Source organism: Cervus canadensis, chromosome 18 (assembly GCF_019320065.1).
Source record: "Cervus canadensis isolate Bull #8, Minnesota chromosome 18, ASM1932006v1, whole genome shotgun sequence".
Lineage (NCBI taxonomy): Eukaryota > Metazoa > Chordata > Mammalia > Artiodactyla > Cervidae > Cervus > Cervus canadensis.
In genome coordinates this window covers 32,480,394-32,503,429 of record NC_057403.1, presented here as the reverse complement: position 1 = coordinate 32,503,429, position 23,036 = coordinate 32,480,394, and the positions used below count along the sequence as shown (strand labels likewise).

General features: G+C 44.1%; 1 protein-coding gene across 1 annotated transcript in view; it reads left to right on the top strand.

Annotated features, from left to right (window-relative positions):
- HYDIN (HYDIN axonemal central pair apparatus protein) overlaps positions 1 to 23,036 on the top strand; it is a 356,564-nt gene that overhangs the window by 297,612 nt on the left and 35,916 nt on the right. Inside the window, 10 exon segments of the mRNA XM_043435789.1 lie at positions 8,439 to 8,538; positions 10,068 to 10,236; positions 10,745 to 10,983; positions 12,142 to 12,259; positions 14,507 to 14,711; positions 15,442 to 15,677; positions 18,205 to 18,356; positions 18,468 to 18,657; positions 19,778 to 19,880; positions 21,187 to 21,465. Of these exon segments, the coding sequence (XP_043291724.1) occupies positions 8,439 to 8,538; positions 10,068 to 10,236; positions 10,745 to 10,983; positions 12,142 to 12,259; positions 14,507 to 14,711; positions 15,442 to 15,677; positions 18,205 to 18,356; positions 18,468 to 18,657; positions 19,778 to 19,880; positions 21,187 to 21,465 (1,791 nt within the window).

Here is a 23,036-nt window from a genome sequence, read left to right as displayed (position 1 = left end):
GAAATATCCCACCCTCACATTCTCCCACAGAGTTCAAAAGTCTGTTCTGTATTTCTGTGTCTCTTTTTCTGTTTTGCATATAGGGTTATCGTTACCATCTTTCTAAATTCCATATATATGCATTAGTATGCTGTAATGTTCTTTATCTTTCTGGCTTACTTCACTCTGTATAAGGGGCTCCAGTTTCATCCATCTCACTAGAACTGATTCAAATGAATTCTTTTTAACGGCTGAGTAATATTCCATGGTGTATATGTACCACAGCTTCCTTATCCATTCATCTGCTGATGGGCATCTAGGTTGCTTCCATGTCCTGGCTATTATAAACAGTGCTGCGATGAACATTGGGGTGCACGTGTCTCTTTCAGATCTGGTGTCCTCAGTGTGTATGCCCAGAAGTGGTATTGCTGGGTCATATGGCAGTTCTATTTCCAGTTTTTTAAGAAATCTCCACACTGTTTCCCATAGCAGCTGTACTAGTTTGCATTCCCACCAACAGTGTAAGAGGGTTCCCTTTTCTCCACACCCTCTCCAGCATTTATTGCTTGTAGACCTTTGCATAGCAGCCATCCTGACTGGTGTGTAATGGTACCTCATTGTGGTTTTGATTTGCATTTCTCTAATAATGAGTGATGTTGAGCATCTTTTCATGTGTTTGTTAGCCATCTGTATGTCTTCTTTGGAGAAATGTCTGTTTAGTTCTTTGGCCCATTTTTTGATTGGGTCATTTATTTTTCTGGAATGGAGCTGCAGGAGTTGCTTGCACATTTTTGAGATTAATTCTTTGTCTGTTGCTTCATTTGTTATTATTTTCTCCCATTCTGAAGGCTGTCTTTAACCTTGCTTATGGTTTCTTTTGATGTGCAGAAGCTTTTAATTTTAATTAGGTCCAGTTGTTTAGTTTTGCTTTTATTTCACATATTCTGGGAGGTTGGGTTAGCGAGATCTTGCTGTGATTTATGTCGGAGAGTGTTTTGCCTATGTTCTCCTCTAGGAGTTTTATAGTTTCTGGTCTTACATTTAGATCTTTAATCCATTTTGAGCTTATTTTTGTGTATGGTGTTAGAAAGTGTTCTAGTTTCATTCTTTTACAAGTGGTTGACCACTTTTCCCAGCACCACTTGTTAAAGAGGTTGTCTTTTTTCCATTGTATATCCTTGCCTCCTTTGTCGAAGATAAGGTGTCCATAGGTCCGTGGATTTATCTCTGGGGTTTCTATTCTGTTCCATTGATCTATATTTCTGTCTTTGTGCCAGTACCATACGGTCTTGATGACTGTGGCTTTGTAGTAGAGTCTGAAGTCAGGCAGGTTGATTCCTCCAGTTCCATTCTTCTTTCTCAAGATTACTTTGGCTATTCGAGGTTTTTTGTATTTCCATACAAATTGTGAAATTCTTTGGTCTAGTTCTGTGAAAAATACCGTTGGTAACTTGATAGGGATTGCATTGAATCTATAGATTGCTTTAGGTAGAATAGCAATTTTGACAATATTGATTCTTCCAATCCATGAACACGGTATGTTTCTCCATCTGTTTGTGTCCTCTTTGATTTCTTTCATCAGTGTTTTATAGTTTTCTATGTATAGGTCTTTTGTTTCTTTAGGTAGATATACTCCTAAGTATTTTATTCTTTTTGTTGCAATGGTAAATGGTATTGTTTCCTTAATTTCTCTTTGTTTTTTCATTGTTAGTATATAGGGATGCAAGGGATTTCTGTGTGTTAATTTTATATCCTGCAACTTTACTATATTCATTGATTAGCTCTAGTAATTTTCTGGTAGAGTCTTTAGGGTTTTCTATGTAGAGGATCATGTCATCTGCAAACAGTGAGAGTTTCACTTCTTCTTTTCCTATCTGGATTCCTTTTACTTCTTTTTCTGCTCTGATTGCCGTGGCCAAAACTTCCAACACTATGTTGAATAGTAGTGGTGAGAGTGGGCACCCTTGTCTTGTTCCTGATTTCAGGGGAAATGCTTTCAATTTTTCACCATTGAGGGTGATGCTTTCTGTGGGTTTGTCATATATAGCTTTTATTACTGGTTGGAGGTATGTTCCTTCTATTCCCTGCTTTTGAGAGTTTTAATCATAAATGAGTGTTGAATTTTGTCAAAGGCTTTCTCTGCATCTATTGAGATAATCATATGGTTTTTATCTTTCAATTTGTTAATGTGGTGTATTACATTGATTGATTTGCGGATATTAAAGAATCCTTGCATTCCTGGGATAAAGCCCACTTGGTCGTGGTGTATGATTTTTTAATATGTTGTTGGATTCTGTTTGCTAGAATTTTGTTAAGGATTTTGCATCTATGTTCATCAGTGATATTGGCCTGTAGTTTTCTTTTTTTGTGGCATCTTTGTCTGGTTTTGGAATTAGGGTGATGGTGGCCTCATAGAATGAGTTTGGAAGTTTACCTTCTTCTGCAATTTTCTGGAAAAGTTTGAGTAAGATAGGTGTTAGCTCTTCTCTAAATTTTTGGTAGAATTCAGCTGTGAAGCCATCTTGTCCTGGGCTTTTGTTTGCTGGAAGATTTTTGATTACAGTTTCGATTTCCTTGCTTGTGATGGGTCTGTTAAGATCTTCTATTTCTTCCTGTTTCAGTTTTGGAAAGTTATACTTTTCTAAGAATTTGTCCATTTCTTCCAAGTTGTCCATTTTATTGGCATAGAGCTGCTGGTAGTAGTCTCTTACGATCCTTTGTATTTCAGTGTTGTCTGTTGTGATCTCTCCATTTTCATTTCTAATTTTGTTAATTTGGTTTTTCTCTCTTTGTTTCTTAATGAGTCTTGCTAATGGTTTGTCAATTTTGTTTATTTTTTTCAAAAAAACAGCTTTTAGCTTTGTTGATTTTTGCTATGGTCTCTTTAGTTTGTTTTGCATTTATTTCTGCCCTAATTTTTAAGATTTCTTTCCTTCTGCTAACCCTGGGGTTCTTCATTTCTTCCTTCTCTAATTGCTTTAGGTGTAGAGTTAGGTTATTTATTTGGCTTTTTTCTTGTTTCTTGATGTAAGCCTGTAATGCTATGAACCTTCCCCTTAGCACTGCTTTTACAGTGTCCCATAGGTTTTGGGTTGTTGTGTTTTCATTTTCATTCATTTCTATGCATATTTTGATTTCTTTTTTTATTTCTTCTATGATTTGTTGGTATTATAGGTTGTGATATTTAGCCCTCCATGTCGTTTGAATTTTTAACAATTTTTTTCCTGTATGAGATCTAATCTTACTGCACTGTGCTCAGAAAAGTATGACTGGGAACGATTTCAATTGTTTTTGCATTTTCCAAGACCAGATTTATAGGCCCAGGATGTGATCTATTCTGGAGAAGGTCTCCAGTGCTGTCACTTGAAAGAAAATAGTGAGTTGATTTGTTTGGGGTGAAATGTCCTATAGATATCAAATAGGTCTAGCTGGTCCATTGTGTCATTTAAAGTTTGTGTTTCCTTGTTTCCTTGTTAATTTTCTGTTTAGTTGATCTATCCATAGTTTGGTGAGTGGGTATTAAAGTCTCCCACTATTATTGTGTTACTATTAATTTCCTCTTTCTACTCGTTAGTGTTTTGCCGTACATATTGCGGTGCTCCTATGTTGGGGTGCATATATATTATAATTGTTATAAATCTTCTTCTTGGATTGATCCTTTGATCATTAAGTAGTGTCCTTCTTTGTCTCTTTTCACATCCTTTATTTGAAAGTCTATTTTATCTGATATGAGTATTGCGACTCCTGCTTTCTTTTGTTCTCCGTTTGCGTGAAATATTTTTTTCCAGCCCTTCACTTTTAGTCTGTATGTGTCTCTTGTTTTGAGGTGGGTCTCTTGTAGACAGCATATATAGGGGTCTTGTTTTTGTATCCATTCAGCCAATCTTTGTCTTTTGGTTGGGGCATTCAACCCATTTACATTTAGGGTAATTATTGATAGGTATGGTCCCGTTGCCATTTACTTTGTTGTTTTGGGTTCACGTTTATACAACCTTTCTGCATTTCCTGTCTAGAGAAGATCCTTTAGCATTTGTTGAAGAGCTGGTTTGGTGGTGCTGAATTCTCTCAGCTTTTGCTTATCTGTAAAGCTTTTGAATTCTCCTTCATATCTGAATGAGATCCTTGCTGGATACAGTAATCTAGGTTGTAGGTTATTCTCTTTCATTACTTTCAGTACGTCCTGCCATTCCCTTCTGGCCTGGAGGGTTTCTATTGATAGATCAGCTGTTATCCTTATGGGGATCCCTTTGTGTGTTATTTGTTGTTTCTCCCTTGTTGCTTTTAATATTTGTTCTTTGTGTTTGATCTTTGTTAATTTGATTAATATGTGTCTTGGGGTGTTTCGCCTTGGGTTTATCCTGTTTGGGACTCTCTGGGCTTCTTGGACTTGGGTGGCTATTTCCTTCCCCATTTTAGGGAAGTTTTCAGCTATTATCTCCTCGAGTATTTTCTCATGGCCTTTCTTTTTGTCTTCTTCTTCTGGAATTCCTATGATTCGAATGTTGGGGCGTTTCACAGTGTCCCAGAGGTCCCTGAGGTTGTCCTCATTTCTTTTGATCCTTTTTTCTTTTTTCCTCTCTGCTTCATTTATTTCCACCATTTTATCTTCTATCTCACTTATCCTATCTTCTGCCTCCGTTATTCTACTCTTGGTTCCCTCCAAAGTGTTTTTGATCTCATTCATTGCATTATTCATTTTTAATTGACTCTTTTTTATTTCTTCTAGGTCTTTATTAAACATTTCTTGTATCTTTTCAATCTTTGTCTCCAGGCTATTTATCTGTAACTCCATTTTGTTTTCAAGATTTTGGATCATTTTTATTATCATTATTCTAAATTCTTTTTCAGGTAGATTCCCTATCTCCTCCTCTTTTGTTTGACTTGGTGGGCATTTTTCATGTTCCTTTACCTGTTGGGTATTTCTTTGCCTTTTCATCTTGTTTAGATTGCTGTGTCTGGAGTGGGCTTTCTGTATTCTGGAGGTCTGTGGTTCCTTTTTATTGTGGAGGATTTACCCCGTGGGTGGGGTTAGACGATTGGCTTGTCAAGGTTTCCTGGTTAGGGAAGCTTGCGTCAGTGTACTGGTGCGTGGAACTTGATTTCTTCTCTTTGGAGAGCAATGGCGTGCCCAGTAATGAGTTTTGAGATGGGTCTATGTATTAGGTGTGTCCTTGGGCAGCCTGTATGTTGACGTTCACGGCTATGTTCCTGCGTTGCTGGAGAATTTGCGTGGTATGTCTTGCTCTAAAACTTATTGGCTCTTGGCTGGTGGTTGGTTTCAGTGTAGGTATGGAGGCTTTTGGACAGTCACTTATTACTTAAAGTTCCATGTAGTCAGGAGTTTTCTGGTGTTCTCAGGTTTTGGGCTTAAGTCTCCTGCCTCTGGATTTCAGTTTTATTCTTCCTGTAGTCTCAGGACTTCTCCAACTATACAGCACTGATAAGAAAACTTCTAGGTTAATGGCGAAAAGATTCTCCCCCATTAGTGACACCCAGAGAGGTTCACAGAGTTACATGAAGAAGAGGAGAGGGAGGAGGGAGATAGAGATGAGGAGGAGGAGAAAAAGGGGGACTCAAGAGGAGAGAGACAGATCTACGCAGCTGTCTGTTCCCAGAGTGTTCTCCGTAGCCCAGTCACCTACAAAGATTCACAGAATTGGATTGGGAAGAGAAGGGGAAAGGAGGAAAAAGAGGTGTTCTGAGGTAGAAAACAGAGAGTCAAGATTGGGAGAGAATAATCTTCGGTTTAAAAATAGGGCTTCTCTTCTTCTTTTTTTTTTTGTAAGGTTATAGTGTATTGAAAATGAAAATTAAGGAGTAGTAGAGGAGTACTAGAGGACTTTAAAAGAAATAAGAGAAAAAGAAAAATAGAAAATAGAAGAGAAAAAGGAAAGAAAAAAAAGAAGATAAAAAGGAAGAAAAAGAAAAAAAGAAAGAAAAAAAAATTTTTTTCCCCCTAATTAAAAAAATCGTAAAAATCTATGGAAATGAAAGTTAAGGAGTAATGGGGGAGTAATAGGAGATTTTAAAGGAAAATAAAAGAGAAAAAATAAAAAAGAAAAAATAATAAAAAATAAAATAAAAAAAGAACAAAAAAAAAAAAGAGAGAAAAAAGTAAAATTATATCTAGGAGTTTCTCTGGAGCTGTTGCGGTCAGTGTGGGTTCGGCTCAGTTTCAGATAGCTCCTCGTTCCAGCTTACACTTCTCGATATCTACAGGCCTCTTCCGGTGTAGTCGGTGTTTTCTAGAGGGATTTTAATCTGTTGCACTGGTCCCTTCTGAGGTGGTTCCCTTTGTTTATTTGGCTTCTGTTTGCCGGTCTCTTCAGAGCCTCATTTCCGCCCTGACACAGGCGGGCGGAGGTGGACTCTTATTCAGGTAGCTAGTTCCGTCGCTCTGCGGGGCAGGGAGGGGCTGGCGCTGCCGGGAGGGGCTTGCACCGCCGGGACGGGCTGGCGCTGCTTTCTCCGTCTGCGCTGCTCAGGCTCCAGGCTGTTCTATATGGAGCGCGGCCCGCGCTGCGCGAGGTTCCAGCCCTCGGGTGTTCCACAAAAGCGCGGAAGGAAAAGCTGCGCCTGCTCTCTGTGCCTTCCCCGTCAGAGCGGTCCAGGCAGCGAGGGGCTTGATGGGCGCGCTATCCCCAGGTGTGGCGCACTCACTCCCTTCCGCGGACCCAGTCTCAGGTTCCGCTGGCGCCAGTCGGGCGCGCGCGCCTTCCGCCCTCCGCGTCCCCAGCCCCAGTCCCCGCCCGCGCCGGTCGGGTGCCTGCGCCCTGTGTCTCGCCGCGACCTTCCCCTCTCCCCTGCCTCCTGCCTCCGGCGGGGCTGGGCCGGTCCGCAGCCTGCGAGCTCTTCTCTGGATTTTCTCCGTCTCTTTGTTCTGCGAACGGCCGGCAGTGTGTTCGGGCCGGTTAATTTACTCTCTCTCCTTTGGTCTCCCACAGTTCAAGTTGGCACCTCACAGAAGCTCCCTCTGATTGTCCTCAGGGCACTCAGGCCCGGACCCTAGCCCAAGCAATGCCGCCTAAGATTCCCTTCCCGGGACGGATCTCCGTCCTTAGCTCTTTTGTCTCACTTTTAATCTTTTATATTTTGTCCTACCTCCTTTCGAAGACAATGGGCTGCTTTTCTGGGCGCCTGATGACCTCAGCTAGCGATCAGAAGTTGTTTTGCGAAGTTTGCTCTGCGTTCAGTTATTCTTTTGATGAATTTGTAGAAGAGAAAGTGGTCTCCCCGTCCTACTCCTCTGCCATCTTGGCTCCTCCGGAGAGTGAGTTCTCATCTGCCTGCTTGTGTTGCTTTTCTGTCACCACCCTAACAAATTACCATGAACTTTGTGGTTTAAAACAATACAGATCTATTATCTTACAGTTCTGTAGGTCAGCAGTCCAAAATGGCTCTCCCTCAGCTAAAACCAGAGTGTTGCAGGGCTACTGTCTCTTCTGGAGCCTTTGGGGGAGAACCCATTTCCTTGCTTTTTCTATCTTCTGGGAGCCACACACATCCCTCAGCTCATGATCCCCTTTCTCCCTCTTCAAAGCCAGCAGTGTTGGGTCCAGTCCTTCTCCCACTTCCATCTCTCTCTTCTGCGTTTATGAACCATTGTGATTACTTGGGGTCCCCCCAGAGACTCCAGGAAATTCTCCCTTATTTTAAAGACAGATGATTGCCAATCTTGATTCCATCTAATTCCTTAATCCCCCTTTGCCACGTAAATTGGCATATTTACAGGTTCTTGGTATTAGGACATGGGCATCTTTGATGGGGGAGGTGCCAGGCCTTATTCTGCCTACCACACTGCCCCAACACCCAGGAGGTTAGGGCCCTCCTTTCTCTGATAGGTCTGCTACTCAGCATGATTCATAGAATGTTAGAGCTACATGTTTGCCTTGATGTCATTGGTCTTACACACAGCATTATTTATTGCAGCATTATTTATAATAATGGAAGATTAGGAGTACCCTAAGTGTCTATCTGTAATAAAATATTATTATTGTAGGAATAATATTGTAAATTATGAAACAGCCATATCATAGTATATTGTGCAGCCATAAATACAACATGGGGAGATTTTAGTTACATGGGGAAATGATTATGATGTAATACAAAGTATAATATGAATTTATGCATTATGTCCCAACTCTGTACATTATACACATGATTCAAAAGATTTTTTTTAGACACTGGGAGTTTTAGCTAATGAGAGACATGAAAGGAAGAACAACAGTCCTAAGGTGGAAGCTAGAGGGAGCCGCCTGGTTGAACTGAGTATAGGAGAAGTGTCTGTTCTTTGTTTGCTAAGACTCAATTCCAAGTTTTTCTAGCCACAGTGCTTTTAAAAAACAGATTCTCTGAAATTGTCACCATGGATTTTCCATGTGAACGTCAATAGGAAGTTCCCTTGCTTCTCGCTCCCATGCTCACTCACCCCTTCCCACCCTGGCCCCTGCCTTCTTCAGGAGCTGAAGGAGGCCTTGATCTGGGGATTGTGAAGGTCATGGATGAGGTGAAGCAGCCCCTGCAGCTGAAGAACCGTGGGAAATATGAGATCATGTTCAGGTAACCTAAAAATTATCGAGCATATGGTCGTCCACATCCTCTCGTGGCAAGAGGAGTGTTGCCTGAGAGAGTTTTTATAAAAAGTCCATCAAGGAAATTCTAAGAACCATCTCAGCTGTTAGTCTCTCTTAGCTTCAAATGAATGGAATCCCAGCTGCTCTGCAGGTTGAGCCACAGGGGCCTGGGGGTGGGGAATTTGGAGGAGGAGATACTGGGGTGCAGGGAGGTCTTAGGGATTGAGAGAGAGACTGGAGATGGGGGTCCTGCCCTCAAGACATCCTGCCCGCCTTCCAGCTCCTCTCTGTTTCATAAGCTGTTGTCTACGTAAGATTTCACGTTTGACAGCCTGGTGGGAGACAGCTCCAGCTTGTGCTCATCTTTAGATTAAAAATAAAGCCCTAAATAAAGAAGGCTCCTTAAGGAGGAAGAAGTGGCTCTGGGGCAGGGAGGGAGGAGGTCCTCAGGCAGCGCCAGCACCCACAGCTGGTCGATGTTATGGAAGGTCGTCCTTCTCCCAGAAGAATTTGAAGTTGATAAAGGGACTTCCCCCACCACACAGACTTAATAGGAACTCCATATATTCATGAGTATTTCATTTCAGTTCAAAGAATGCTGAAACTAGAGAGGTCCCACCTTAATACTGCTGTTTCTTAGAACTACAAAATGAAATAAGTTACTATAAATAAATGCTAAACAAACCTAGAAGAGAGCCACAGTCACTTTGGAATTAGCGCTAAATGGCATCTTTCACATTGTGAGTTTTATTTTATAGATTATGATGGGTGTTACCCCTGCTCTTTTAGGCTACATGGAACAGTCTCCCTCAAGTTGGAGCAGGTGATCAGGGTTCACTGAAAGGATGGATGTGCAGGGAGGTGAGGCAGCTCAGGCAGCAGGCATGCTATAGTGAAGGGCCAGATCTCCTGGAGTGAGCATGGGGATGACCTGTGGGTCCCTATGGCAACTCCACGCGTCTCGCCTCAGCTGAGGTTTCTTGCTCCAGCTCCAGTCCCCAAGCTTTTCTCTGCGGCCTCTCATCTCACTTGCATTGGGCCAGGGCTGCGCTTCTGAACACCTCGGTTGGATGACTTCTGCCCCTGCCCTTTCAGTCCTTCCTTAGATCCCCCAGCTTCTGCATTACAGTTCCCTCTATGTCTACTGCATTCAGTCTTAGAGCAAGAAGAGAGACAGAGAGAGAGAGAGGGAGACAGAGAGGCAGGGAGAGGGAGAAATGAATTGATTTGGTCCTTATCCAATATCACATGTTCCTGTTAGACAGAGCTCTCCTGCAAGGACATCTCTTAACCATGGGCTGGAGATAGCTATCTTTGCCTCAAGCCTCAGTGCCTGGCCTGGTCAATCCTGGCTAAGGAGTGGTCACAGAGTACAGAGCACAGTGAACACTGCTCGGCATAGTTGTTAAACAGGGCTGGGGACGTGGCAGGTACCTACCAGTCTAGAGTCTCATCTCTGGTGTCTTGAGCTCCCTAGATAATGACTTAAACTGACTTTTTCTTCTTGTCACTCAGCTTTTCTGTGGAATCCATAGGGATTTCAGCAACCAATATAAGTTCCATGATCACAGTCCAACCCAAGAAGGGCTCACTGACCATGACAGAAAAGCCCACAAATGTCCAGGTGATCTTCCATGCAAAGAAGGAAGTGAAAATCGAGAACCAGCCAGTTCTGCGCTGTCAGGTAAGAGAGCTTGAAGGGATGACTCACACGGTGGCAGGTGCCAAAATGAAGCTTATGTAGTCTGACCCATGCCCTGAGCGGGAAAGGGAGGGCTGACCTGGTGGCCACCAGACAGGGTTCACCGGGGCTTGGGGATCCACAGGCACAGATAGGTCAGATGGGAGGTGTTCAGAGTCATCAGAAATTGAAGCTCCAGAGAAGAAATGTGGCCCCCGGTCTTTGGAAGAGACCAGACCAGAGACAGGGAGGCTGAGTTCAGTCATCAAGTGCAAAAGAAAAGGGGGAAGTGAAAATGGGAGGCAGAGTTGGTGCATGTTGACCCGTAGCTGGTACACAGTAAGTTTCATGTTAGCATTTACTCGTATATAATGCAATTATGTAAAGAGAATAAAGAATATGGCTTTGTGTCAATGAAGAAAATAAGGAATGGAGTAGACAGCCATAGACATTATGCTGGCATCTGTTATTCTGGTAGCTGACATCTTCCCAATCTGTCTTCCCTTTCTAGATTATTGAGCCTAATATCTCAGAAGGAGGTGAAATGATTGCCAGCATCCCGATTAAGTTTTCTGTGACTGCAGTGTTCTCCAAATACAACATCAGCCCCTCCTCCATCATCAACTTCGGGGCTTTGATCTATGGCACTCGTAAAAGCGCCTTCTTCACCATAGAAAATCTAGGTGTGATCGACTTCAAATATGCTCTGTATAGAATGACAGGGGAGAGCCCCCTTCATCAGAAGAAAGTGTAAGACAAGTATTTACTTAACTCAAAACATCCCCTGGTTAATTGGTGCTTTTTACTCTCCCATGAGCTTTCATATATTTTATCTAAACTCATCCACCCAATCCCCCTTCATGGGTGAGGTTACTAAGGTTTAGAAATGGCTCATCCAAGATTATCAAAAACATCACCAGTGAATCTCAGTTCTGAACCCACATCTCTGACTCCAAATTTCACATGCTTTTCAACTGCTGTCCAACATGCGGTGCATGTTAATTGAATAAATGTAAAGTCTCCTGCTTGGGATTGTGTCTGTTGTCTCGATGCGCCTAGTGTGCTGCGTTGCTTACCAGTAATTACCAGTAATTGACAGACAGTTGCTTACTGTCTGTCATTCTGTAGAAGTCAAGGGATGATTATAACAGCAAGCTAAATCAAAAGAAAGCATGATGTTTCATGATATGAGGAATGGCAAAGAGTACCCTAGAAATTTGGACTAGAGAAAAACTGGTGAGGCCTCTACCTTCCTGGGACTGTCTTTACCTTGTCCCCATGAAGACACTCAATCACTATAACTAACTTAAAAATTGTTCCAACAAAGAACTGTAATTTTCACAAAGTGTTTGTCAGTCAACTAACCGAAACAGTTCATGTTTTTGAGTGCTTTTGGCTTTGATTTGATTGTCATATTCTTGGTTTTTGGTTGTTTTTTTTTTTTTTTTACAAATTAGGGACTATTTTTACCAATTCCCAGGTACTTTGTCTTGGCTTTCTAATGAACTGACTTTCTTAATAGTCATTTAAGACTGACTTTCTAATTAATGGTTTTAAATCAGACACACAGCTTTACATTGTTTGCAATCATTTCATGTTTTGGTGGAGTAATACGAGTAAATTTAACTCCTCTTCCGTTTTGGCAAAACATTTACAATTGTTATTTACTTGCAGTAATTTTAATGTCCTTATGAGTCATAGTTAATATGTATAATTTCTGCATACTTTTCTCATACTTGTTAAATGAGTTTGGCTGTTAATAAATAAGTTGACCATGCTCCCTGATGCCCTCTGGGCAAGGAAAGGCCCTTTCCTCCATTCCAAGAAGAAGGGACCTTGCAAGCAAGCAGGTAGGTGGTATGTCATGATTACCCCACCCTGAGGGTGTATTCCCACTTCTTTAATCAGAGCCACCCATGTTAGATATGCAAGATCCCGAGAAAGCGAGAACTTCTACAAGACTGGACCTTCCAAAACAACCAAGTTCTCTGACTCTGTTCAGAAAGACGTGAACATCACAAGCCAGGTGAGCACCCTTTTCTTTGTTCAACAGAAACCCTGTAAGGCCTCCTGCAAACTAGTTCTCCCAACAGATAATTCCCAAGGATACCAGGATTTGAATTTTGAATAGTCCTACTATGGCAGGAACATTAGTTGTAATGAAACTATCACTTTCATATTAAAATAAGGAATTGTGACTTTTAATTTGGATGTCCTCTTTTGCTTTAAAACCTTCATTGGTTCCTCATTGCTTTACAATTAGTGTCTACTCTTCATAAGTATTTTCATCAAGAATCTTTTGTTGGACTTCCCTGGTGGTACAGTGGATAAGAATGCCCCTGCCAATGCAGGGGACAAGGGTCCAAAGATTCCACAGGAAGATTCCACATGCCACAGAGCAATTAGGCCTGTGGGCCACAACTGCTGAGCTTGTGTGCTGCAACTACCAAAGCCCATGCACCCAGAGCCTATACTCTGCAACAGGAAAAGCCACTGCAACGAGAAAGCCGCACACTGCAACAAAGAGTAGCCCCTGCTCACTGCAACTTGAGAAAGCTCACACAAAGCAAGGAAGACACAGCACAGCCAGAAATAAAATTTAAAAAGAATCATTTGTTGATACAAAACAAAAGCCCATTCAGATTGGCTTAAATGAAAGAAGATTTGAAGGCTTTTACTTCTGGTAATATGAAATAGATGATTGTTCCCTATTCTTACAAATAAGTACAACTGAAAACCATGAATGTTATGTATAAAACAAATATAGAAGACTGAGGAACAGAGAGAAAAAACTTCACACCAGCTAAGGTTCTTGGGACCCAGCAGACATCACAGTGATGAGTTCCCTGAGATTTCTTTTTACTTCGTACTTCTCAGATTTGGTACTGAGGGAGCCAAGCAATCCAGAAACATCAATAAGCACAGACCAAAAGCCTGCTCTCCCTAGCCAAAGAACCAGAAAAAGGGTAGTCTAGCAAGACAGGAATGTTCAAATAAGAGCTGTAATATCACAGTCAAACATGACAGAGAAATCTGTGGTCCTACACCACATATTTCAAGAAAAGACCCACAGGGAACCTAGACTTCCTACTCAATTCAGGCTGTAATGAGGTCAAAGTGATATCCAAGAACACTCAGCAGAGAGCCAGAAATTCATTACCCACCACCACCTCAGCCGTTGTCAACAGAGACACCAATTGAGAAGCCTTGACTTCCACTCCAACCCTGTGGAAATGAGCTGCCCTTCCCCTCCCCCCAGTGGACTTCCTACTCTGTGGAATCAGCAGAACAGTAATGAGACACTATTACCCTCCCCCCCCCACCTCCGAGGGTAATACTGGTCTAAGACTAGTGGGGAACTGGAACTCCCACCCTTGCCTGGCAGCAGTAAGAAGTCCAGTGTGGAATCTGGACTACTGTCCCCACCCAAGAGGTGTCTGAGAAAGCCAGCTCAAAGAGAAGTTTAGTAGGATCCAGAGTCTCATCATGTAATATCCAAAATGTCCAGGTTTCCACTGAAAATCACTCAGCATATCAAGAACCTGGAAGATCTCAAACTAAGTGAAAATAGGTAAGCAATAGATGCCAACACTGAGATGACCAAAATGTTAGCGTTATATGACAAAGATGGTAAAGCAACCAACATAAAAATGCTTCAAAACGCAATTACAATAGGGCAAAAAAAGGAAGGAAGCTCCTAAAACCCAGAGGAGTGCATGATAACATCCCATGTTTTGAGCAGATTCTGTGCCCGTTGCTTTGTTAACTGCTTCCTGCACATTCTTTCACTGAAGCCTCCAGTGGTCTCAGGGTAAAGGCTTTAGCTCCATTTTCTGGATAAAACTGAGACTCAGAGAAGTCACTTGACCAAGGTCCAACAGTTAATACACAGGAGGGTTTGAAGGCTGAGATTCAAACCCAGGACTATCTGACTCAAAGGTCGATACTCTTAAGCCCTGCCCCTCTGCTGGGAGCTTCCCATCTGGATAAGTGTTGTACTATGTGGAATGTGTCTATTTCCTTAAAACCCCCACTTACCCATGATTGTTCAGAAGGAATATGTAGAGAAAGAAGCGCTGAGAGAGCCTGTTCCTGAAGGACTGCCCGCCCCCACCCCCGGCCCTCCAGGCCTCCAGGAGCACAGCTGGGGCCCAGAGAGAGCTTGTGGGGAGGGCCTCCCATCCCCGCCACCCAGTCCCTCTTGACACCATCTCATGACTCTGGTGGAAGGGCTCAGACCCTGCCACTTACTCTGCCCCTGCCCCTCCTGCAGGCTCGTTTCACCCACGGCATGTTCACCGTGTACCCTGGGTTTGGTACTATCCCTTCTGGAGGGACGCAGGTCATCACTGTTGACTGTGTGGCTGACCCCGTGGGAAGATGTGAAGAGTTCATAGCAATTGATATCTCTGACCGAGATCCAAGAGACCAGCCCGCTGGCATCCCATACAGCCTGTTGGCTGAAGCCTGTCAGCCAGGTACTGAGCGCTCAGATGGGGCAGCACCCCTTAAAAGACCTTCCTCTATAGCAGACCCCTCCCCCTGCAGGCCCCTAATAGACATTGCTAGGCTTCTTCCTTTGGGACCTTAGAACTTCCTGTGGTGTCTTCAGCCATATTTTTCCTTAAAGACTTACAGGGCACGCACACACCTAGAAGAGGATGTGCAGCTTTAAATTCCAGCTCTTCCTGAGTTTGGTCCGGGATTCTCAGATGGACAGTGTTATCTGGGAATCGTGGTGTGATGGGGTGTGGTGCAGGGTGACCTGGGAATACTGAATTCTGCTCAGCTGAGATCTTGCTGGGTTTGAGTGGCCAGACCACTCCCTGTGCAAATGTGCCCAGGGAGTAATGATCAGGCACAGAGCAAGTTTGGAGCACAGAGACAGCTCCTCTTGCTTTGGTTCTAGGTCCCCAGCAAACTTGCACCAAAGTGAGCTGAATGCTTCCTTCTTTCCTCAGCTCACCCCAGATCTCATCCTCCTTTCCATTGGAAGGAGAAGGTGGTTGGAGTCTGGAGACCAGCAAAAGCAGTCCAAAAAGGAAGAGAAGATAGAATTTGTCCCACCCCTCACACTCCCTTGTATGAATCCCCCCGTCTCTCCCCGTGATTGTCCTTTGTCGGAGTCTGAATCTCCAAGTTAGGGATTACAGAGAGTAGAAACTGGGCACTTAGGCTCCGTCTCACAGTCTTCCCTCCACTCCCCAGCCTTTGTGACTGACAACAACAGCTTGATATTTGAGGAGCACCAGCTCTGTAGCAGCGCCAACCTGAACAGCGTCCTGCAGACCGTAGAGAGCGGGGGCTTGTATGTGGAGGATGAGAACAAGTTCATCTTCTGCAGCGTCCTGGTGGGCCATCAGGCCAAGGCTCGGTTCAAGATCTGCAATGTGGGAAAGATCGCCTGTGACGTGAACATCGTGGTTAAGCCCATCTCCAACAAGGTAGGTAGCCCCGGTCCACCTGATTGGACTGGTCCACCGTGGCCCTGGTCCACTGTGGTTGGTGTAAAGCCAGGGCGGGAGCTCTTGGAAACCCCTGCTGTGGAGCCTGCATCTCTAGTGGGAATTTTCTGGCTCTCGGCCTCCCTGGAAGTTATGTGAGGGGACATGCGTCTGTCCCAGGGGATGTCTTCTCTGGGTACCCTGTGATAAACGGGTTCACATGACAGCGCGGAGCATTCCCGCACCAGACACTCGCCGTGTCTACAGGACAGAGACTGTGGGGAGAGCCGAAGTGTAGTGCCAGCTCTGGCAGGCTGCTCAAGGGGTACACTGGGCTGGCAAAAGAGGTTTGGGAGATGCCGCTCTATAAAGTGTAAGATGAGGTGAGCATTTATTGACCTCCTGCTGTATTCTGAGCACTGTGCTGATGTTCGTTTATCTCATTTCACCCTCAGAAATTTGTATTATCAGATTTTGTATTATTCTCCCCATTTTATCATTAGGAAAATTGAGACTCAAAAATGCTGCATTCTTCCCCTAGGTCCCATAGCCTAGGGATATATAGCTTGGTTTAAAACCCAGCTTCGTCCGCTTAGTAGCAGAAGTGAAAATCACTCAGTCATGTCTGACTCTTTGTGACCCCCTGGACTGTAGCCCACCAAGCTCCTCTGTCCATGGGATTCTCCAGGCAAGAATACTGGAGTGGGTTGCCACGCCCTTCTCCAGGGGATTTTTCCGACCCAGGCATCAAACCCAGGTCTGCTGCATTGCAGGCAAATTCTTTACCATCTGAGTCAATACCAGGTAGAAAATAAGTGCCTATCTTGGGCTCTGCCAGACCAAAACTGCCTTTCCTCTCTAAGTTGGACCATACTGAGACACTGTTTCCTTGCCATGGAACAGAAAATTCAGGAGACCAAGAGAAAGGACTGAGTCAGTGGGTTTCACTCCTGTTAATTTCCAGTCAGTGTGCTGCAAACACTGCCTAGTGTCTCTCAGCCAGATCAGTTCTCCAGCCAAAGGTAGAGTCTTGACCTTGGTGGTCCTTGTGCCCCAGAGTCACGTGAGAGTAAGTTCTCACAGCTAACAGTGGTGGGGAGGTGACCTAGAGGATTGGCCTAGCCTAGAGCTGACAGTAGTGTGCATTCTTGGGGAACCATCACTGCAGAGGGCCAGGGGTTGAGAGACTGTCATCACTTTCTGACCTTCTTGGGACAGGAAAGGGCAGCTTTCTCCCTATTCCATTGCTAAAAACATAAGAAATGAGCAAGCCTGACTTCTAAACAAAGATAGGTTTTTAACAGGGATTTGTAGACATTATGTTGTTGTCCTCCTGTGTTTTTTTCTTTTTTTACATGAAGCAAAATTTTAATTTCTGGCTCTTACAAGACCTTTTACAGTAACTCAAAAATAAAGGGATGGAACAAGTCTTATCATTCCAATCTACCCAGTGTAACTAATTAGTTACCCAGGCACCAGTTCCTCTATATTTCTTCCACCCCTTTGGGAAAATGGACTACAGAGAAACCTAGTACCTCTTGAGCAGTTCCATTCATTCCATGAATCAGTAGGCACTGATGTGCTTCACCTTCTAGCCCAGGCTTCAGACATCGCACCGTATTAACCTTTGGTGATGGGTGCATCCCTAGCTGAATCTGCCTCATGTGGCCTCAGGGGCCCAGTGACCGAGGCCCACACTTTTCCAGACAAATGCATTCTGTCGTCTCCTTAATTGGCAAATTATCCTTTGGAAAGGGCAAAGAAATTATACTCTCAGCTTAAGAGCAAGAAGGAATAGTCACTCTTGAATCCCACCTGCCTCCCATGAGAACAAAAAATCCTTTAGAGGTCGTGCCCGCAGTCTTCCCCAAACAGTGCCCCAAGACAGGAGCAGATAAAGTGCTGCAGGAGGTGGTTCTAACTAGCACTCTTAGAATTGCAAGGAGCAGAAACCCACTCAGAATGGCTCCACCATATCAAGGTTTGCTTCGGTGAATCCGAGACCTCACACGCAGGATGGAACACAACCTGTAGCCGGAGGCCTGGGAGACTGACTGGAATTGTCACCTAAAATCAAACTTTCAGAAGATCATCTGCCAAAGACCACGTGTCTCTCACACATGGTGTCTCCATTGCTCCTTTCTCTCATCTGGCTTCTAGGCCAAACCTCACTTCAATAACCACCAGGGGTCTCTGGCATCTGAAATTTATTTGTGTGTGTATGTGTGTGTGTGAGAGAGAGAAAAGTGGGGGTGGGGTGGGGTGGATCTGCTATCCAAGATACAGTTTAGTTCATCTGATTGCAAAGACCACAAGTCTGGCCAAGTCCAGCCAATTAATGCTTAGGGTTGGGTCCCCAAGAACCCAGGCCATGCCTTTCAGGAGCAGGATTGTCCAAGTAGTGGGACAGGCCTGCACAGAGTTTAGAGGAGGGAAGTCATAGCAGGGCCAGTAGAGATGAGCAGCAAGCCCTGTGTAAACACCAAGTGGCATACACACCAGTCCCTGCTCCTCTTCCCCTTTCCAGGTCTATGCCCGCATCACGGACATCTTTGAAGTGGAACCCAACAAGATGTGTGTTGCTAGCCGCTCGCACGCCTTTGCCACAGTGTCCTTCACCCCACAGACCATGCAGACCTACCAGTGCATCTTTGAGGCCACCTTGGACGGCTTGCCCAGGTACCAGCTCCCCAGCTCCCCTCCTCCAGCAGGGCTGCAGGCCATGCTCTCTGTGGAATGTCCTTCCTGCCTTGCTAGGCTGACTGGCCTCTATCTTCCCGTTCCCTGCAGCAACCTGACCAAGAACCGAAGCCTTGTGTTTGATATCGTTGGAGAGGGGAACCTCCCTCGGGTGACCATTGTGCGGCCAGTTCTCTACAACCAGTATAGAAACCCCTTACTTCTCTTTAAGAGGCTTCTGCTTGGTCATTCGGAGACACTGCCTCTTATCCTCAAGAACAGCGGTGCCATCCCTGCCAAGGTACTGCTGGAGGGTGAGCATGGGGTGAAAAGGGAGAGTCTCCTAGAAGTGAGACTTTTGATGTTGGGGTCTCTGCCATCCCTAACTTGTGAGGACTTCTTTCATGTTCCTCATACGGGAGCATGGGTAAGACATGGGACTTGCAGAGGGACCCAGGGTTGGTCTGATTACTAGGACGCTGATCCATGGTACACTGGAAATGACAGTGCAAGGCAGTGAGTGGTGATATACACCAAGCTGAACGAATAGGATTATGGCTGTTCTGAGTGTCTTTGTTTTTTCACTTTTTTTTTCTGTAATGAACACTGCATCTGCAATAAAGAAAAGAAATGAAAGAAACGTCATCAGGGGTGAGAGATATAACATCTGAAGGGACTTTGGGTTCAGCACTTATGTTTTTATTTTACAAAAAAGGTGATAAATCGTGTAAGTATTATACAATGAACTGTAGGACTTTGGAAAATGACCTACTCCTATCTAGAAGATACTGGTTTTTAGGAACTCACATTCATGCAAGTCCTCATAGAGTGATGAATATTCATTTCCATTTTATTTTTGTTGTTGCATTAGTTGCTTAGTTGTGTCCAACTCTTTGAGACCCCCATGGACTGCAGCCCACCAGGCTCCACTGTCCATGGAATTCTCCAGGCAAGAATACTGGAGTGGGTAACCTTCCCTTCTCCAGGGAATCTTCCCAACCCAGGGATTGAACCTGGGTCTCCTGTATCACAGGCAGATTCTTTATCATCTGAGCCACCAGGAAAGCCATCATTCCCATTTTATTAGTCTAATATACCTTTTACAACTGATTTGTCGATAACAGAGGGCTTGGCAGCCCCATTTTAACACTACATAGCTGGGTGTTCCAGAAAGTCCCCATACTCTCTGGACCTCTGCTTCCTTATTTGAATAGCAAGAGCTGAGCTAAATTTTTTATTTCTCCTTTCCAGGTCTAATATTTAGTACCTCTCTCTTAATAAGGAACTGAAAACAATGAGCCCTGGGCACAGTGATCTGGGGTCAAGAGGGGTACTCCCCCACAGCACAGTGTCTCTCCCTCAGTTCAGAACGCGTGAGCAACCTGTACGCTTAACGCTCCGTCTTGTCTTCCTTCTGCCAGCTGCATGTTGACCTGCAGGACCAACTAGGAGTCTTCTCCCTGAAAGGGAAGCCTTCTACCTCCTACATCTACATCACGGAGGAAAACAAACCACAAGCAAAAGGTAAGTAGGGTGAGTATAGCTTCTGGAGAGCAATGGGTGCCAGTAGCTGTTTTGTTAGGAACTAATGTGTACAAGCCTTTGACTGTGTGGATCACAATAAACTGTGGAAAATTCTGAAGGAGATGGGAATACCAGACCACCTGACCTGACCCTTGAGAAACCTGTATGCAGGTCAGGAAGCAACAGTTAGAACTGGACATGGAACAACAGACTGGTTCCAAAAAGGAAAAGGAGTACATCAAGGCTGTATATTGTCACCCTGCTCATTTAACTTATATGCAGAGTACATCATGAGAAACACTGGGCTGGAAGAAGCACAAGCTGGAATCAAGATTGTCAGGAGAAATATCAATAACCTCAGATATGCAGGTGACACCACCCTTACTGGCAGAAAGTGAAGAGGAACTAAAGAGCCTCTTGATGAAAGTGAAAGAGGAGAGTGAAAAAGTTGGCTTAAAGCTCAACATTCAGAAAACTAAGATCATGGCATCCGGTCCCATTACTTCATGGCAAATAGATGGGGAAACAGTGGCTGACTTTATTTTTCTGGGCTCCAAAATCACTGCAGATGGTGATTGCAGCCATGAAATTAAATGACGCTTATTCCTTGAAAGAAAAGTTATGATCAACCAAGACAGCATATTAAAAAGCAGAGACATTACTTTGCCAACAAAGTTCCGTCTAGTCAAGGCTATGGTTTTTCCAGTGGTCATGTATGGATGTGAGAGTTGGACTATAAAGAAAGCTGAGTGCCAAAGAATTGATACTTTTGAATTGTGGTGTTGGAGAAGACTCTTGAGAGTCCCTTGGACTGCAAGGAGATCCAACCAGTCCATCCTAAAGGAGATCAGTTCTGGGTGTTCATTGGAAGGACTGATGTTGAAGCTGAAACTCCAATACTTTGTCCACCTGATGCAAAGAGCTGACTCATTTGAAAAGACCCTGATGCTGGGGAAGATTGAGGGCAGGAGGAGAAGGAGATGACAGAGGATGAGATTGTTGGATGGCATCACCAACTCAATGGACATGGGTTTGGGTGGACTCCGGGAGTTCGTGATGGACAGGGAGGCCTGGCTTGCTGCAGTTCATGGGATCACAAAGAGCCGGACACGACTGAGCGACTGAATTGAACTGAACTGAACTGAATGTGTACTCAGCCCGAGTCAGATGTTCAGCCTTGTCACCAATGGCCTCTCTCGGCAAGACTCCTTCCCACACAAGGGCTGCTTTCCCTTGAGTCCAGATCTTTACAGATACATATTCCTTTAAATTGACTCTAGATCATGTCTCTCTCTTCTCATTGCAGCAAAGAAAGCTCACACAGCTTCCCTGGTTGTTCCTCCTGGAGAAATAGCCGGATTTGATGTTGTTTTCCACCCCAAGAAAGTTGGGAGAATGGCAGGCATCCTTCGCTTGTCAGTGATCAACAACCAGTACGAGGATACAGTCATCCACATGGTGGGAGAGGGCTATGAGGATGACATCACCTTGGACAACATCCATGGGCTGGTGGCTTCCTCCAGCCCTGAGTCCTCAGATGTCTCTGAGGTCATTGAGGAAAGCACCATGGAAGACTTGGTGTCAGGTGAGAGAAGCAGCAATGAGGTGTTGACAACTGTTGGCCCTCGGGTCATTTTTATTATTTTATTTTTTAAGATTTTTTTTTTTTATGTGGACTATTTTTAAAGTCTATAATGAATTTTTTACAGCATTGCCTCTGTTTTAATTTTTGACCATGAGGTGTGTGGGATCTTAGTTCCCTGACCAGGCATTGAACCCTCAACCCCTACATTGAAAGGCAAAGTCTCAACCACTGGACCACCAAGGAAGTCCCTCTTGGGTCGTTTTAAATAAGAATGAAAATTAAATAACAGATTGGCTAGCTTCCTGGGAGTTTAGGATGGCATCTCCTCCTTGTTACTGTTTGCTCCCTCACGCCTGATTGAGTCACTGCATCTTCCCTGTGTTCCCTCAAGGAACATTTGTTGAGCATCAGTGTACATGTGCCTGGAGTTCTAGAGAGTAATTAATAAGGGAGTCTGCCCCATAGGGAGCTTTTTATTTGAGCTCAAATTCCAATTTAGTTAGTTAATAAGTGAAATTTAAATTCCAGATTAGCTAAGAAGTGAATACATGTCTCTCTGGAGTTTTCCCTGTCTGTATTTTTGAGCTGGCTTGCATTGGTATTGTCTGTTTCATCTGTATCATGTGCCCTAGACATTCTAAAGGAAATGGCCAGCTGGTTGAGTTAGAGAACGTGTAAGTTTGTGCTTCCGCTAGACTGTTCCCTGCAGCCTCACTACTAAACACGCTGTCAGATCCTACAGCATCAGCATCACCTGGGAGTCACTAGAAATGGGAGTTTCAGGCCCACCCCAGCACCTCAGACCTACTGAATGAGAATTTGCAGTTTAACAAGACCCCTTGGTGATCTGTGTGTGTATTAGAGCTGAAGACGTGCTGCTCTGCAGTCTGTCAGGCACCACTGCTGCATTTGGTTAACTATTCACTGGGCAGGAGAAAACGTACTTCATCATTATTATCGAAAAGCATTTGTTAAAACCCTGATTGTGTGGCTGGCTGCTGTGCAGTGAATTATAAACATAGTCTCGTGGTTTTTCTAGGAGCTTAATTCCAGTCCCAGAATGTAGCATCAGGCAGTCCCTACAGCATGGGTTAAAATCAGTGCTCCTCATGTATCTGGTGTTTTCACCTCTGTTTGCAGCTACAGGGTGGCATCTCTCTTATCAGGGGTCAAGAAGGAGCCAGCCATGAACCCTAGTTCAGAAATCAGATTCCATTTACTTCTAATAGGGTTACCAGGTTTGGAAAATCAGAATACAGCAGTCCCCATTAAATTTGAATTTTAGATATTAAACTTGAATTTTTGGTAAACCATATATAACTTTTAGTATGTTTATGTCCCCAAATTTTGCCCCAGACATTACTTATACTAAAAATTACTCATCATTTATTTGTAATTCAAATTCAGTGGGGACTCCTGCAGTCTGTGTGGCAGTTCCAAGCCTTAATAATACTGTTTCAGCAAACAAATGGAGTTGAGGGGGTGGTTATGTTTTCCTTTGTACAGTTGGAGGTGAGGGCCAGGATGGGTGGGTAGATGGATGGATGGTAAATAGATGCTCCTGTAGGAGA